General features: G+C 42.3%; 1 protein-coding gene across 1 annotated transcript in view; it reads left to right on the plus strand.

The window, feature by feature from the left end:
* The window catches only part of LOC138743524 (organic cation/carnitine transporter 2-like), a 50,493-nt gene that overhangs the window by 13,969 nt on the left and 19,088 nt on the right, over positions 1–17,436 (plus strand). Inside the window, exons 4-5 of the mRNA XM_069899017.1 lie at positions 403–574; positions 10,135–10,261. Of these exons, the coding sequence (XP_069755118.1) occupies positions 403–574; positions 10,135–10,261 (299 nt within the window). The remainder of the gene's footprint in view (positions 1–402; positions 575–10,134; positions 10,262–17,436) is intronic.

Consider the following 17,436-nt stretch of genomic DNA (forward strand, 5'->3'; position numbering starts at 1 on the left):
CAGAATTAGCCAAAATGCATGGTTGACAGAATCAGACAATAGAGATTGTAATAGCTCTGGACCCAATGTTTGTTCCCCATTATTGCATTTTGTTTTCTCTTTTTCTTTTCTAATAGAGACCACTGTTCATTTTAAGTGTTTTGTTCTTTTTCCTGCTTTGGCTCTTTGATCCCTAATTTCTGGACATTCCTTAAGTGGATTGAGACAATATATGGTCATTAAAATTTCTTTTCTTGGTTGATTATAAGTTCCAATTAACAAACATTCAAATTAATATGCTATTTTATAAATAAGTTGTGGGCATTTTTACATTTGAACACCAAAGAAAGGTTTCATTTGATATAAAAATTAAAATTGTAAATAATTTGTAATGACTATTGTTTGTGATTTTTTTTGTTGCAGGAACAGAACTTCTAGGAAAGTCTATTCGGATTCTGTTCTGTACAGTGGGAGTGTGCATCTCTTATGCTATTGGCTACATGTTACTGCCCTTGCTTGCATTCTACATAAGAAGTTGGAGGATGTTACTTTTGGCTCTTTCATTTTTCAACCTGGCTTGCATTCCTTCATTGTGGTATGTCAGATTTTTTTTTTTAATCCATAACTACTAGAAAGTTTAGATGTGATATTGTGTTTCTGGTTTTCTGCCACAAATTATAACTGCATTAAAAGAAGTATCCTCCTCAGATAAGTTTAGGGACTCAGATTTACATTGGCCATTCCCCTCAACAATATGTATACTGTTCTGTATATTGTTAGGTGGGATTATCATAGTGGACAGGTCTCTGGCATCGAGTCTGGATCATTGCCTAAGAAGGGAAGGGGAGAGAGGAGGAGAGCTATAGTGATTGGTGATTCAATAGTTAGATGAATAGATAGGAGGTTCTGTGGACAAGATCAAGACTCCCAGATGGTATGTTGCTTCCTAGGTACCAGTGTCAGGAAAATCACAGATTGAGTCCACAACATTCTCAAGTGAGAGGGAGAACAGCCAAATGTGATCTATGTTGGACTCAATGACATAGATAGAAATAGGGATGAGGTACTGAAGAATGAATATCGGAAGTTAGGAAGGAAGCTAAGAAGCAGGAACTCAACGGTGGTAAATCTTGGGATTGCTGCCTGTGCCTCGTGCCAATGAGGCTAAGAATAGAAAATTGTGGCAGATTAATGTGTGGCTGAAAATTTGGTGCAGGGGGCAGGGCTTCAGATTTGTGGATCATTGGGATCTTTTCTGGTGAGGGGATGTCCTGTTCAAAAGGACAGGCTGCACCTGAACTGGTGGGCTAGGACTGTTGGGGAGTATTTAAACTAGCTTTGCAGGGGATTGGAACCAGAATGTGAGGGCAGATAAGAGAGCAGAAAATGGAAAGGAGGATGCAATGTGTTGTGGATTTATCAGGAAGGATAGGCAGGGGAGGAAGCAAAAATGTGGTCAGTTGGAAGTCTTGAAATGTGTCTATATCAATGTAAGGAGTATTGAACAAAGGAGATGAACTTAGTGCATGGATCAGTCCATGGATTGACGATGTTGTGGCCATTACAGAGACATGGCTGATACAAGGACAGAATTGTCTGATGCAGGTACTGGGGTTTAAATGTTTTAAAAGGGACAGGATGAAAGTAAAAGTGGAGGGGAGATAGCATTACTGGTCAGGAATAGTTTAGATGGTGTAGAGGGAGTGTCTACTGAGTTGTGTGGGTGGAAGTACAAAATAGGAAGGGAGAAATTTCTGTATTAGGAGTAATCTATAGGCCCAAAAAAGGCCATAGGAGACTGAAGAACAGATGAACAGGCAGATTTTAGAGTGGAGCAGAAATAATAGGGTTGTTATTACGGGAGACTTCAACTTTCCAAATATTGACTGGCACCTCCTTATTGTAAGAGGGGAAGAATTTCTCAGGCATATCCAAGAATTTTATCTGACAAACATGTGGACTAGCCAACAAGAGGAGAGGCCATTCTGGATCTAGTACTGGGTAATGAATCTGGTCAGGTGATATATCTCTCAATGGGGAGCTTCTCAGTGATAGTGACCACAACTCACTGAGCTATAGCCAAGGATAAAAGCAGACAAAATAGTAAAAATGTTTATTTAGGGAAGGGCTAATTATGATGGGGTGAGACAGGAACTAGGGCTAGTAAATTGAGAACAGATGTTCTCAGGAGAAAGCAAAGAGGTAATGTGGAGAATTTTTAGGGACAAGTACATAGCATTCCAAATAGGTTTGTTCCACTGAGACAGGGAAATGATGGTAAGAAAAGGGAACTGTGGTTAACAAAACAGTTGAGGCAGCTAGTTAAGTGGAAAATGGAAGCATACATTAGATTTAGGAAGCAGAAAAGAGAAAGGCCTCCTAAGAATTATATGATAGCCAGGATAAAACTTAAGAAAGGATTTAAGTGAACAGGAAGGTGCTTTGAGAAGGCCTTGGCAAGTAGAATTAAGGAAATGCCAAAGGCCTTCTATGCTTATGGGAAGAATAGAAGGATGTCATGAGTAAAAGTAGGTCAATTTTACGATTAAGAAGGCAACATGTGACTTGAGGAGGAGGTTAAGGAGATTCTAAGTGAAAACTTTGCTTCATTTATCTCCAGAGAAAAGGAGCTCAGTCAAAGTGAAGTCAGAATAGAAGAAGCTTATGTGCTAGACCATGATGAGATTAAGAAAGAGGAGCTGCTAGACAAGATATACTCTAGGTTGTGGTGAGAAGGGAGGGAACAGATTTCTGGGATGTTGATGATCATCTTTGCATCCTCCTTGGCCACAGGGAGCATGCTAGAGGATTGGAGAATGGCAAATGTGACCCACTTGTTTAAAAAATGGTAATAGGAAGAATCCTGGGATTTATAGACTAGTGACTCTAACATCAGTGGTGGAAAAACTATTGTAAAAGGATTCTTAAGGACAGGATATACATGCATTTAGAGAAATACTGGCTTTTCAGGGATAGTCTGCATGTCTTTGTGAAGGGAAGGATATGCCTCATGAGTTTTTTGAGGAAGTAAAAAGAAAAAAATTGACGAATATAGAGCAATAGATGTGGTGTATATGGATTTTAGTAAGGCATTTGACAAGATCCCCCATGGGAGACTTGTTCATAATGTCATATGGCATGTGACCAATGGAACCTTGGTGGTGTGCATTCAGAATTGACTTGACTATAGAAAGCAGAGTAGTAGACAGAAAGTGTTCTAGCTGGAGGTCAGTGAGTAGTGGAGTTCCGTAGCGATCTGTATTGGAATTTTTATAAATAACTTGCATTGAGAGGTATTTGCAGCTGATATGAAAGTTGGAAGGGTCGTTGAAAACTGTTGTAAGCTTCAATAGAATTTAGGCAGGATACAGAGTTGGGCACCAAAGTGGTAGATCGTGTTCAATCTGCCTAAGTGTCAAGTAATGGATTTTGAAGGAAGAGCATGTGGCTGCCCGCCACAGTGGCGATCGAGCCGGCGCTCCGGGCGGCGATCGAGCCGGCGCTCCGGGCGGCGATCGAGCCGGCGCTCCGGGCGGCGATCGAGCCGGCGCTCCGGGCGGCGATCGAGCCGGCGCTCCGGGCGGCGATCGAGCCGGCGCTCCGGGCGGCGATCGAGCCGGCGCTCCGGGCGGCGATCGAGCCGGCGCTCCGGGCGGCGATCGAGCCGGCGCTCCGGGCGGCGATCGAGCCGGCGCTCCGGGCGGCGATCGCAACCAAACCCCAGCAGTGGCTCTGGCCCCAACAAGCAAACCGGTGAACAACAAGGGCAGCTTAAAGGCCAGCAACCCCAAAATGGCATTGGCCTTGCTGCACAGTCTATGGACAGGGACAGTGCACGAGGAAGAAGGGCATTGTATGCAAGAATGTACCCACACGTGGGAAACCTGCTTTTGTTGTGTATGTTGTGACATCAGCCAAGCAGGACCATGGCAGGAATGGTGCAATTATAAAAGTCGGGCCTGAGCCCTATTAAAACTCAGAGCTTAAGATGACCATACTACGTGTGTGTGTGTCTTCTTTCAAGTAGCATGCGGCTACAAGCACATGGTTAATGGTCGGAAATTTAACAGTGTGGAAGAACAGAGAGACCTTGGGATTCAAATCATAGATCTCTCAAGATTGCTGCGCTGGTTGATAGGAGAGTTACGAATGTCTGTGGTATGCTGGTCTTCATTATTCAGGGGATTGAGTTCAAGAGCTTTGAGGTAATGTTTCAGCTCTTTAAATGTCTGGTGACACCACATTTGGAATATTGGTTCAGTTCTGATCACCTCATTACAGGAAAGATGCGGAAGCTATGGAGAGTGTGCAGAGGAGATTTACCAGGTTGTTCTCTGGATTAGAAAATATGTCTTATGAGGCAAGGTTAGAAGAGCTAGGAGTTTTCTCTTTGGAACAAAGAAAGATAAGAGTGACTTAATAGCAGTCATCAAGGTCTTGAGAGGCAGATATAAGGTAGACAGCCAGCACCTTTTTTCCCAGGGTGGGAGTAGCAAACACCAGAGAACATCTGTACAAAGTGAAGGGAGGAAAGTTTAGGGGAGACATCAGGGGTAAGTTTTTTTTAAATACAGAGAGTTGTGGGTGACTGGAATGCATTGCCATGGGTGTTGGTGAAGACTGGAACAATGGAGGCATTTAAAAGACAGGCACATGGATGAAAGAGAAATAGAGGGTTATGAGGGAGGGAGGGTTTTGTTTATTTGGTAGGTAAATGTGGGTCAGCACAACATCATGGGCCAAAGAACCTGTGCTGAGCTGTAATGTTCTATATTCTGGAACAGCATTGTGTCTTGATCTGAGATCTACAGACTCAACTGGCTTAAATCTGTACACCTGCTATTCTGTCCTTTGCAATATATTTGGAAACAAGCCATTGCTGAATTGTTCATGACAAATTACCCATGAGTATGCAAATGAGATTTGTCTAGTATTTTCTCCATTTCTATTTTACCCCAGACTCCACACTGAGAACGAATGTTCTTCTGCTCAACTTTGCGCTCGTATACACAAATGATCTTGAATCTTTAAAATGTGCACGATGCATCTGAAGAGTTTGTTTTTCGTGTTTGGATGTTAATTCATTACTGTATTTGCATATTACAAAGAAATACATTCTTTCGCACTCCCTCCGTGCCCATTATTAGTCTGTGGCTTTACCATATTCTCCAAGCGTATTTCTCTATATTTGAACTCACTGTGAGACTGATCATGGCGCCACCTTACATCTAATTCGCTTACAAGAATTTGTGACTGAATTGTTAACAATTTAACAATTCACCCGAGAATCGCAATAGCACTCTGTAAAAGAGAAAATTCTGTGTTTTAAAATGTGTGTGCGCAAGCTGTTCTAGCAATTCCTCCCAAGCCACCTCTAAATACTCTGTCACACTATCCATAATCAACATTTGGGCAAACGGAACCAAATCTCAGATCATCAAGTTTTCTGATCATACTGAAACAGATTCTTCATTTACCGACCTGACTTGTTTTCCACTTCTTTAATCACTTAATGTGTTAGCATCTCTCCCACTATCTAAATGTTTTCACCTTTCCATCCCCAAGCACTGGAAATATGCCCATAATCTAATTGCCACAAAATTGCTGAGCATTCAGATTCCAATACACCCAGCTAAGTAAAATTTAAAATTATTTGTTTTTCTAAAAGCATTCCATGTAACTATTATTACTTTCAAACTTAAAATAAACTAGTTTGACCTTTCATTTCTGCAAGCTACAATACCATCTGGCCTCTCATTCTCTTCTTCAAAACCCTTGAAATTGAACCCATTTTCTAAAAGAAAATTTGCCTACTATACAGTGTTTGAACATATCCAATCGTGACCAATCATAACTGCTATTCTCTAAGGATTCTCCCTGTCTCATGAGCATCTTCCAGGTGCTCTGATTTCCTCCCAGCATTCAAAACCTTCACATTGTGGATTATTTGGAGTATTTAGACATCATGGATTTGTGTATTCAGCCACACAGTTTAGACTTCACAATTGATCGTGCCTGTTCCTGACTCTAAATTATCCATGCCACCTTCCTCCCCATTTTCTTATATATCTTAATTTATGCTAGAAGATTAGCCAAGTTTCAGATAATGATGCTGTGAATGTATTAGAAGGATGTACGCACTTCAGAAGATTTTCAAACTCTTTAATTTTGAGATACAGAATGACCTGCTCTACCCAAATATACTAATTAACCTTCAAACCCTGTATATTTTGGAGGATGAAAACCCATGCAGGCATGGGGAGTATCTAAGGCTACATCTGAACCAGAGAGAACTGTGGGGCTGTTGTGTTCTAGTAGATTACAGAAACATGGTTCCAGGACACTATTCCAGACAGCGATCCAGCTTGATGGCCCTGTGTGCTTCAAGGCAGACGGAGACTCTGCTGCTTCTGGCAAGATTCAAGGAGAGAGGACCATTTTTAGTTCTGTATTAAACAAATGAATGATGCCTCACGTCTCCATGTGCCGTGCTTTCTGAACATCAAATACATGGCACCTACATTCCATTGATGTGATCTACCGGGATTGTTGTCTAAAGAGGGCACGCAAAATCATTGAGGACCCCTTCTGTACTGCACACAACATCTTTCTGCTGCTCTCATCGTGGAAGAGATACAGGAGTATTGGAGCCAGCACCACCAGACTGAGGAACAGCTCTTTCCCAGGGGCAGTGAGAATGCTGAACAACCAAAGGAACTGTTCACACTTTCACACTAACCATCTGAGATTCTCATATGTACAAAACAATATTTATTTATTTATAATTTTAAATTTGGACATACAGGCCCATGAGCCCATGCTGCTCAATTACCACCCAATTAACTTACACCCTCAATATGCTTTGAATGCTGGGAGGAAACCAAAGCCCCTGGGGAAAATCCTGCAGGCACGGGGAAAGTGTACAAACTCCTTACAGACAGTGCAGGATTTGAACCTAAGTCCCAATCATTGATGCTGTAAAGGCATTGCACTAACCACTACACCAACCACACTGCCCATTTTATTTGTATTGATGTCATACTTGTCCTTCATATGCATTGTTTGTCTGTATGTGTGTTAAATCTGGTTGTGTGTCTGCATGTTTTGCACCAAGGACCAGCTGTTCCATCGGTTATACTTGTTCAATCAGATAACAATAAAGTGGACTTGATTTGACTTGACTTAACATACAAACTCCTTACAGTCTGCACGGGATTCAAACCAGTGTTGCTGCAGTTGGAATAGGTTTCGCTAACCGCTAACCATGCTACCTGATGATTATCAATGAATTCACATAAAACACATATTTAATTAGGAGTGAGTAAATTGCTTATTGGAAGTTCACTTTAAACTCTGACACTGGGCTACCACTTCATCAATTTAATGGTTTAAAATGTTGGAGTATTATTGGGGTGAGCAGGAAGGTATGGAGATATTTTGTGTTTTTCATCATTTGAAAAGGCATTCAAGTGTTAACATGCTCAATATTAGATGTTTTATTATGTCCTCTAGACCTCTTTTGTGTACATTAAAAGAAATAAGGAATGTAAAACAAATAAATGGATAGAGCTGTGACATGATCAGTTGCCACCTCTACTTGATGCAGACCATCCAATCCACCTAGAACAACAGGAAAAGGTTCTTCTGTTCCCAAATTGACTAGCTTGACTAAAATTAATTAATTGGCAGTCTGAAGCTCAGAAATGAATTAAGAACAAAGAAATATTGTATTGGATGCAATTCTGTAAAGCAGCAACTGTGATTGAAATTATTCTTACATCTTTCCTCCAACCATTGCAAGATTGAAGAGGCCCAGGTGTCATCAAGCTGTCATGTGGACCGTCAATGGGAGGTGGATAAGATCTAATTCAGTGCCAGGATGGAAGTAAATGGACAGAAACTCAGCAGGTCAAAGAGCATCCATGGGTAGAAATGGGTCATCAGTAATTTAGGTCTGAATTCTTGATCAAGACATAGATAAAACAGGTAAAATTACATATATACAGGGTGAAAGAAGCTGGGAGAAAGGCCCAGAGGGTTATATAGACTAGCACAGGTGTGGGATGGGAGGTAGGAAGAAACCATCAGGATGGAGGCCATGGGAGTTCAGAATCAGAATTTATTGTCATGAACATGTCATAAAATTCATTATTTATGTGGCAGCATCACAGGGCAAATATTGCTGCAAATTACATTTTAAAAAATAGTGAGAAAGTGAGGTAGTTTCTGTGGTTCATTTTCCATTCAGAAATCTGGTGGCAGAGGGGAAGAAGCTGTCCTTGAGCTGCTGAATGCTCATCTTCAGCGTCTTGCACCTCCTTCTTGATGGTAGTTGTGTGAAGAGAGGATGGCCTGGGTAGTGAGAAAGGCTGCTTTCTCAAGACATCACCTCTTGTGGATGTCCAGAATGGAGTGAAGCCCAATGCCCTTGTGTTTGGTCTCACCAAGGTGGACAAGACCACATTGTAAATGATACAGAATGTAGGAGCTATGAAAGCTGAATGATTCTTGAAACATATTCAAGTTCATCAAAGGTATTAACAAATTTCATCTCCAATCATTTGCAGCAACAATTTTGCCCAGTCACCAGTTTGAAATAGTTTGTGCTGCATCAACCTTCAGTCACTTATGAACAACCAGCACATAAATGTGAGAATTAGGAGCTGGAAGGGGCCATTTAGCTTTACAAGTCTACGGTGCCTTTCAAGATGTGGCCGGATCTTCTACCTCAGACTCATTTTCCTGCAACTTCCCATTTCCCTATAATCCTGTTACCCTTAATAGCAAAAGAATCTCTTGATTTGAATGAATCTAATGACTGACTCCCCTGCATTGTCTCTCAGGGTGTAGAATTTCATAATGTCATCATCTTCTGAGTAAAGAAATTTCTCCTCGTTCCTGTTCTTGCCTTATTCCAGGACTGTGATTCCTTGTTCTCGATTTCTCAGCCAGTGATCATCCTGTCTGCATCCACTGTGACAAGCCCATGAAGAATTTTAAAGATTTTTTATTCTTTTAAAATCTAAACAACAGAGGTATAGTTGACTCAGTCTCTCCTCAAATGAGACATTCCAGTGAATGTATATTTTTTTTAAACTAAATAGATCAAACTTACAATAAGGAAATTAATCAATTTTGTTCCTTTTCTGAACTCAGAATCCCACCTAATTTTGTATCATTACAATCTTAGGAGAATGGCATTTGATTCTCTAATCCAGTTAATTTGATATAGATTGTAAATAGCCAAGCAAATGTGATTGATCTCTGCTTATCCATAAGTATAATTTATTTCCTTAATCTGTTGTTGCAATGTTCCATTGATTATTTGGAGGCGGAAAGAAGCCTTAGATTTGAATTAATTTACTGCTTCTAATAATGATGTGATTGGAGATTTTTTTTTCTAGTTTATTACAAAATATGCTGTGTGCCTTTGTTGGGGTGTAATGTCAAGTTCAAGTTTCTTGACTTATGTACCAAGGTACAAGGAAAAGTTTAAATTTTATGTCCATTAGTACAGCAAATAAATCATCATACAGAGTGCTGGGTTACAGAGAAAACAACATTTTATTAATGTGAGGTTCATTCAGAAGTATGACAGCACTTTTTTTTAAAGTCACCGTGGAATGTTGACTGGAAGGAGCTGAGATTAATTTTCTACAAGAATTCTATTGTTATTATGAGAATAATGTGTTTTTTGATGAGTCACAGAGGAAAATATGTGTCTGTGTGGGAAATACCTATGGTTATCTTTGGTTTTATCCCAATGGAAAGAAAAGTAATTGATTTTTAAAAAGCATGAAAACCAATATTCAGATTTCACTCTTCACAGGTTATCACATGGGTGATTAAATTAAACACTTTCCCTATTTGCTCTTTCACTCTAGATCTCCCTGTGCAATGTGCATGTTAAGAGTAATGTACTGATTGAAAATAGTAAACATTTACCAGTGGAATAGAGGAGCATGGTTTTTTTTCAATAAGCCTGTCAGGATATTAAAAAATCTATTGCACCACCTCCTGTCATTGGCATTTCTGAATCCACTCCAAGATTTAAATAAAAATACATTTATCATGTGTCAGCACAGAATATTTAAATATTGTGCATTATTTGTCAGTTTAGTATCTAATTCCTAAAATAACAATTTTAAATTTTAGGTTTATTCCTGAATCTCCACGCTGGCTGATGTTAAAGGGAAGGTCAAAGGAGGCTGAAAAAATACTCAAATATATTGCAAAGAAAAATGATATCATAGCCCCGGATGTCCTCTTCAGTGATCTTGAGGTATCGCTGACAATATTTCTGCTTACTTTGTGATCATTCAGCATTCATATAGGTATCATTTTTGTTATATTCCTCCCTTATCCCCTCTTGTTACAAGAGTATACTTCCATTGTTGTAGGTCAGATATGAACTTGGTTCTCTGTGTAGTTTTTTACACCCAGAAGGAAACACACAAATATGTTGCCAGAAAAAGCAATCATTATATGCTTATCAATTGACACTTGAGAACCAAGATGAATAACCCTTTGTAACTTTCATGGATGACGATTGCATCAGCAAATCTATAAAACACAGGTTCAGACAAAATTCACTCTGCTCCAATTATTATAATTTGGTCCCTTGCCTCTTCAATCTCTAAAGTATACCTGCAATGTATTTCTATAATGTCCATAACATGAGTTAAATTTACTCAAGGAAATATATGGGAATAAACTACTAATTGCCAAAACAAAAAAAAGGAAGGATCCTGGTTTTTATAATATATCATTTGCCAGTGATTTGGATAAACACAGTGTCCCAGAGATGGCAGCGGAGCTAAATTCAAAGGCATGTCCTTTAACTAAGGCTCATCCTGCAACATTGACTGTGTGTCTCCACAGATGCTACCTGACTCTGAATTCCTCCAGAAATTTTGTTTGCTTCAGATTGCAGTCACCTGCACTCATAAACTCTGGTGTAGAATTCAAGAGCAGGGAGGCTATGCTGCAACTTCCAAAAGCATTGGTTCAGCCGTGGCTGAGTAGTGTGTGGAGTTCCTTTACTGTGTTAGAGGAAGATGACAGAAAAAATTCCACAAATGGAGCATTTCAGTTAGGACGAGTAAATGTGATTTGACAAAGTTGAGTAAGTGGCAAATGCATGTTGGTTGCAGTTGAACATGAATAATGTAATATTCTAAAAACAATTTTGATATGTGCTGTATGTGTTTGGTGCTCAGTGAGGACACTGGAGGCCAGAGATGCTGGATAACTAAACACAGTATTAAATTAAAGTAAACACAGTAAACCTTGAGCCACCAGCGGGGTGGGGGGGGGGGGGGGGGGGGAGGTTGTGGGGAGGGAGGTGCTCCTCTCGAGCTCCACTCTCAACTGGGGTTTTTCAGTTCCCCCACCCACCCTGTGCATGCTCACAGCGTCTTGTACAATGTCCCGTACATGCTGTACATGCTGTGCACGTAGTACGAGCTGGTCTGCAGGTAGCTGCCTACAACCCCTTTATTTAGCTTGTACCTATGGAGACACAAGGAAGCCCTGTCAGGTTAGGTTCAGGTACATGCTAGTCCAGTATTTTGGATTAGGCTGACAGACCCTTCCAGCCCTCATCCGATATAAACCCGCAGGTGATGTAGAGCACACATTCAAACTCAGGCCCGCGGGCCAAATTTAGCCCTTGATATAATTATATTTGGCCCGCAAGATCATATCAAATATGTATTAGAGCTGGCCCGCTGGCCGCCGCGCCAGTATAGCGCATGCACAGCTGATACTACAAATCCCAGAATGCTTTGCAAATGCGTTGGCGCCGGCCCGTCAGCCCGCTAATCTCCCCCACCTCCTCTGTTTACATTCATTAGCATCTGTGACCTGTCGCCCAACTCACATGTAATAAACCCCTTACGAAAAATGGCCAAACGAAAGACAGAAAACAGGACCTTTCAAGACAGGTGGGAGGAAAACTCTGACCCCAGAGTTTGATGAACTTGCATCTAAGAAGAGATGCCAAGTATCTGCTTTAGACCCAGGTGCATCAGAGTAAATCACAGTGTAGTAAGGTAAGCTTGGATTAATATTTTCTTTGGTTAACTTTGGACTGTTCATAGTTGAAAGATTGGATTTTCATTGAAGCAAGTTGTTATTTTTTTGACTTGTTGGCTTGTGAAAAAAATACATTTAAAAGGAGCTTAAAGGCTAGAGAAATATTATTTATTGAATATTTTATTTCTCATTTGTTAATGCTTCTTCTGGAAAGAGTTTAACCAAAACTATTATTAAACATTTATTTTAATAAGAAAAAGTTTAACATTACATATGTTGAAAGAAGAGAAAACATGCAGATGTTGTTGAAAATATTCAATAAATATTTAGTTTGGCCCATGACTTAGTCCAAGTTTTTAATTTTGGCCCTCTGTGAATTTGAGTTTGACACCCCTGATGTAAAGGGTTGTATCTCCTCCTCATCCCCTGTCATTCTCACTGGCAACTTGGGGATGTAACTCTCGGGCCAACTAACCTCTGATGCGAATTGTGCTGCTTCCCATGGATTCCTCATTAGGTCCTTTTCGTCATTTATATCTGACGGTGTGGCTTGTTTGTCTGTGGTTGCCCCATTACGTTCCTCTCTTGGGCCTCCAGTGGCACTGGGTTTATCCCATTAAGAGGGGCTGGGTCTCGTACCGAGAGAATGTGGCATCGATTTCTCTGGTATTCTTTCCCTTCTGATGAAAGCAGGTATGACCAGGGCTCATTGCAAGCTTTCTTTACTAGTGCCAAATGGTTGTATCCTTGGGGGTTGTAACTGGGCTCGCCCTCACAGAATGGGGGAAGGGGTTTGCTCATCTTGTCATAGTGCTTCTTTTGTAGGGCGCGTTTATGCGATAACTAGGAATAGATTACGTCGGAGTCGCCTGGTGTGATGTTGTGGATATTGAACTCCTCTTCAGTTGACTCGTCTTCTTCAGTCACTTGGTTCACCGGTATCCGATCTCTTTCTCATATCGTTGTTCTTCAAGTGCTCCTGCACACTTGCACAAAGTTGTTCCATATCAGGCAGTTCCTGCACTGCCTTCCCCGGGCTGGGCACTTGTCCTTTTTGTGGGCGTGTTCGAAACCACAGTTCCTGCAGGTGGCTGCCTCTGTGGGGCATTCTGGTTGGCGGGACTGTGCACTACTGCCCTGTCATCAGATGTTGCTGGGAGGGGCCGTCCAGCGACTGCTACTTTTGCCGGGTTTCTCACCACCGAGAGAAGCTTGGCGCCACGTCTCTGTAGTGGCCTCCGCTGGGTGTGGTTTGGACCATGTCTATGTTTGCCGGTTTCTCTGAGGGTGCCACCAGGCACCTACTCCCGGCCTCAACACTTGTCTATGGCTTTACATATTGTGAATTTGCTGTCTTGTAGCAGCGTTTTTTCTCATTTCATTATCAAGCACACTATGTGGTCCTTTATCAGGTCATTGGTCAATGTGCCAAATCAGCATGTCTTGGCTTTCAACCTTAATGCACTGATGAAGGACTCTATAGGTTTTCCTACCTCCTGGTTCCTTCTGTAAAACTTCAGGTGTTCCATGGTGATGTTAACCTGTGGGCTGCATGTTTCCTGGAACTTTTGTTTCAGTCTCTCCGGATCCTCTCTGGACTCCGCCGCCTGAACTCTTTGATTCTAGTCTCTAACCTTGAGTGCATATACGAACACTCACTCCCTCTCAATGATCTCTGGACCAGTCAAGTAGAACAGAATATAGGCTTTTATGCACGGTGGCTTGTCCAAGTGCACGGCTGTAATAAAGATGTCATAATCCTGATCAAAATTCCTCCGATCCTCCAATTGCCCTCGAATGTCAATGGGTCGGGGTGTCTACATCCACCAGGCATAGTCACCAGGAAAACGTGGTCGTGCACTTACTGCATCACAAAAGAAACCAGGTCTCTGCCTTCAAGCTCTGCTGATCCCAATTCTGACACCATGTATTATGTTTGGTGCTCAGTGAGGACACTGGAGGCCAGAGCTGCTGGATAACCAAACACTTTATTAAATAAAAGTAAACTCAGTAAACCTCGAACCTCCAGCAGTGGGGGTGGGGGGGTGAGCCACTCCTCCCGAGCTCCATTCTCAACTGGGGTTTTTCAGTTTCCCCCGCGCATGCTCACGACGTCTTGTACGGTGTCCCGCACAAGCTGTGCACCTAGTGCAAACCGGTCTGCAGGCGGCTCCCTACATGTGCAGCATCTGAAGAATGCAAATAGACTTCGCACTAACATGAATTGAAGTTTATCAACACTCTTTCTGATATTGCAATCTGCAGGGATCACCTACTGCATCCGATGCTCCCAGTATAACCTCCTCTGAATTGAAGAGACTGGACACAAGAGTGGGAGATGTGCTGAGCTTCTCCAGCACTTTTGTATCTGAAACTACAATCCCAGCATCTGCAGACTTTTCTGCTTCACTGAGTTTTTAAACTGAGTAAAGTTTATTCACTGACATTGCTATTTCAGGAAGATGTTTTGATGTCTAAATGATCTTTGTATCCTCATAAAAACACAAAATAGCTAATGAAACTCAGCAGGTCTTGTAGTATCTATAGGAGGTAAAGATATATAGCCAATGGTTCAGACCTGAGCCCTTCTTTAAGGTATGAGCAAAGAGCTGGCAGATGCCTGAATTAAAAGGCTGGGTGATAAGGGAAGAAAGGGCAGGGGGAGGAGCAATCCGATCCTCACCATCAATCAACAGACAAAAGGTGATAATTGGACAGGAGGTGAGAATTGATTGAGGGAGGGGGTTTGAATGTGGAACTGGAGGAAAGGAGACAGAGGGAAAGTGAGATAGAGCTGGAGGAAGGGAGAAATAGTGATAGAGGAAGAGAAGAGACAAGTGTGTGAGGGGGGGGGAGGTGCTAATGGAAGCCAGAGAAGTCAATGTGAATGTCATCTGTTTGTAGGGTACCCAGTGGGAATATGAGGTGTAGTTCCTGCAGTTTGTGGGTGGTCTCAGTCTAGCTGTGTAGGAGCCATGGACAGACATGTCGACATGGGAATGGGGCAGGAAATTGAAATGGATTGCCAGTGGGAGAACCCTGTCATTGCAGCGGACAATGTTAAGGTGCTGAACAAAGCAATCCCAGTTTGCGTACAGTCTCTCCGATGTGGAGAGACCACGATGGGAGAACCTGATACAGTAGATTCACAAGGGAAGTATTGCTTCACTTGGAAGGAGTGTTTGGAGTCCCAAATAGTGGTGAGGGAGGAGGTGAGGGTCCAAGTGTAGCACATCCTGCAATCATAGAGGTAGGTGCCAAGGGGGAAATTTGTGGTAAGGGAGGAGTGGACAAGGGCATCAGAGAGGGAGAACTCCCTGCAGAACACCCAGATGGAAGGAGAGGGGTGATGTAGTATGTGGTGGAAATGGAGGAGAATGATATGTAAGAAGTTTCACGCCATTCGATTGCTCTCTTTGTATCCTTTTCACATCTCACATTCCTGAACCAGATTTAAATTGTCTGTATACTTGGAGATGTTAACAAAGAGTCATGTGGCACAGAAAAGGGTCTCTCAGTTCACAATATACAGTACATGTTGAACATCAAGTAACAATTGACACTAATCCCATTTGCTAGCATTTTGTTAATTGTCTTCCATGCCTTGTCAATTCAATTGGATTTGTACATGCTTCTTAAGTGTCATGAGAGTCTCTTCCTCCACCAAAAAGAAGCACATTCTCTGGTTCTCCCTTTATTATGGGGTGTCTACGGGGTGAATGGGGGGTCTGGGGAGGGGTAGCACCTCTGGTGAGGGGGGGGCCTGTCATGGCCTTTTTGGGCAGCTCATCCACTTTTGGTTTCATCTGACACTCAGCTCTCACCTGTGGCTCCAAGTAGCTGTAGCCCACGCAGCAGCCATACCCAGATCAACTGTATTGGCAGACAAGCTAAACCAGGTGAGGATAGCTGATGGGTCTTCAACAACAGATATTGTGGAGCGCCAAGAGCATAAGTCACTTTGATATCCTGGTCATCCAATGCAGCAAGAGAGGTCTCCAGCCGTGATGGATGTCTGTTCCATGGGATCAATGTTTCTTCTGTTGAGAGAGTGGGATCGTCCTGTGCAACAGCTGTTCCACTTAAAACTCCATCATGTATAGATTCTCTTGTGCAATTCATCTCTGTTAACCCAACCCATCAACTGCACAACAACGTATCATCTTCAAACCAAAGGATGACCAATAATAATAATAATTACACTCTTAACAAACTCCAAGAAGTTTGTTCAGCAATTTCAATTTCCTCAATCAATGCTCCTTTTGTCCACCCTTTATTTCGATCTCCCACCCTGGCTCCAGGAGCACATGGGTCTCTCTCTCTCTCTCTCTCTCTCTCTCTCTCTCTCTCTCTCTCTCTCTCTCTCTCTCTCTCTCTCTCTTCACCCTTCCTAATCCTCCCCTCTCTCCCTTGAACCCTTCCTATTCTCTACTTCCTGATCCATCCATTCTCCTCCCCTTGCTGACACCCTCCACTCCATTGAACTTCCCCCAACCCCTGCCTGGTTTTCACCATCCTCTTCGACATTCCCCTCTTGCAGTCTGAACACTCCCTCCTCAGTAGAGGCCTCATCTTCATCCCCCTTCACCCACATCTTAAGGAGTTACGCGCATGCCATGATGCTGAAATCTTCATCCGTCGGTTCCGTCTCCATGACTACTTCCACAATTATAATTCTCCATCTCCATGTGACAGATCCCTTCTCCAGCTTTAAAACTTCTTCCTCCTGGGCACCTCATTCCAGATTTCTATCCGCTCTGGATGTTTAAATTTCCAAATGCCACTGTGACATCAACTGTATTGACTTCACTACTTCCCTCACTCATTCCAATCTCACCCCCTCAGAACACCTGGCCCTCCACTCTCTCTGCACCAATCCGATCCTCATCATCAATCTGCAGACAAGGGTGGCACTGTTGTGGTCTGGAGCACTGATATCTATTGTGGCCAAAGCCAAAAAATGACAACTCTCAGATACCTCCTCTTACTTACCCTCCCCATCAAACCACTGAATCACGCATGCTCTGAACTCATCATTTCCAGTCATCTCCATGTCATGGCCTCCAACCTATTGTTTTCCAACCCAGCCCCACCCATTTCTTCCTCCTACCCAAGATCCACAAACCCAAGTGTCTCAGCAGGCCCATCATGTCCACATGCTCCTGCCCCACAGTATTGGTGTCTGCTTAACTTGACATTGTTTTGTCCACCCTGGTCCAGTCCCTGCCCACCTACATTTGGGACACTTCACATGCCCTCCATCACTTCAACAACTTCCAGTTCCCTGAACTTGATTGCCTCATGTTTACCATGGATATTCAATCCTTAATCACCTCTATTCCCAGAGTGAAGCACTCAAAGACCTTCATTTTTTTCAAGACAATAGACTCAACTATAACCCTCCTCCGGTTGACAGAATTT

Source organism: Narcine bancroftii, chromosome 9, assembly GCF_036971445.1.
Source record: "Narcine bancroftii isolate sNarBan1 chromosome 9, sNarBan1.hap1, whole genome shotgun sequence".
NCBI lineage: Eukaryota > Metazoa > Chordata > Chondrichthyes > Torpediniformes > Narcinidae > Narcine > Narcine bancroftii.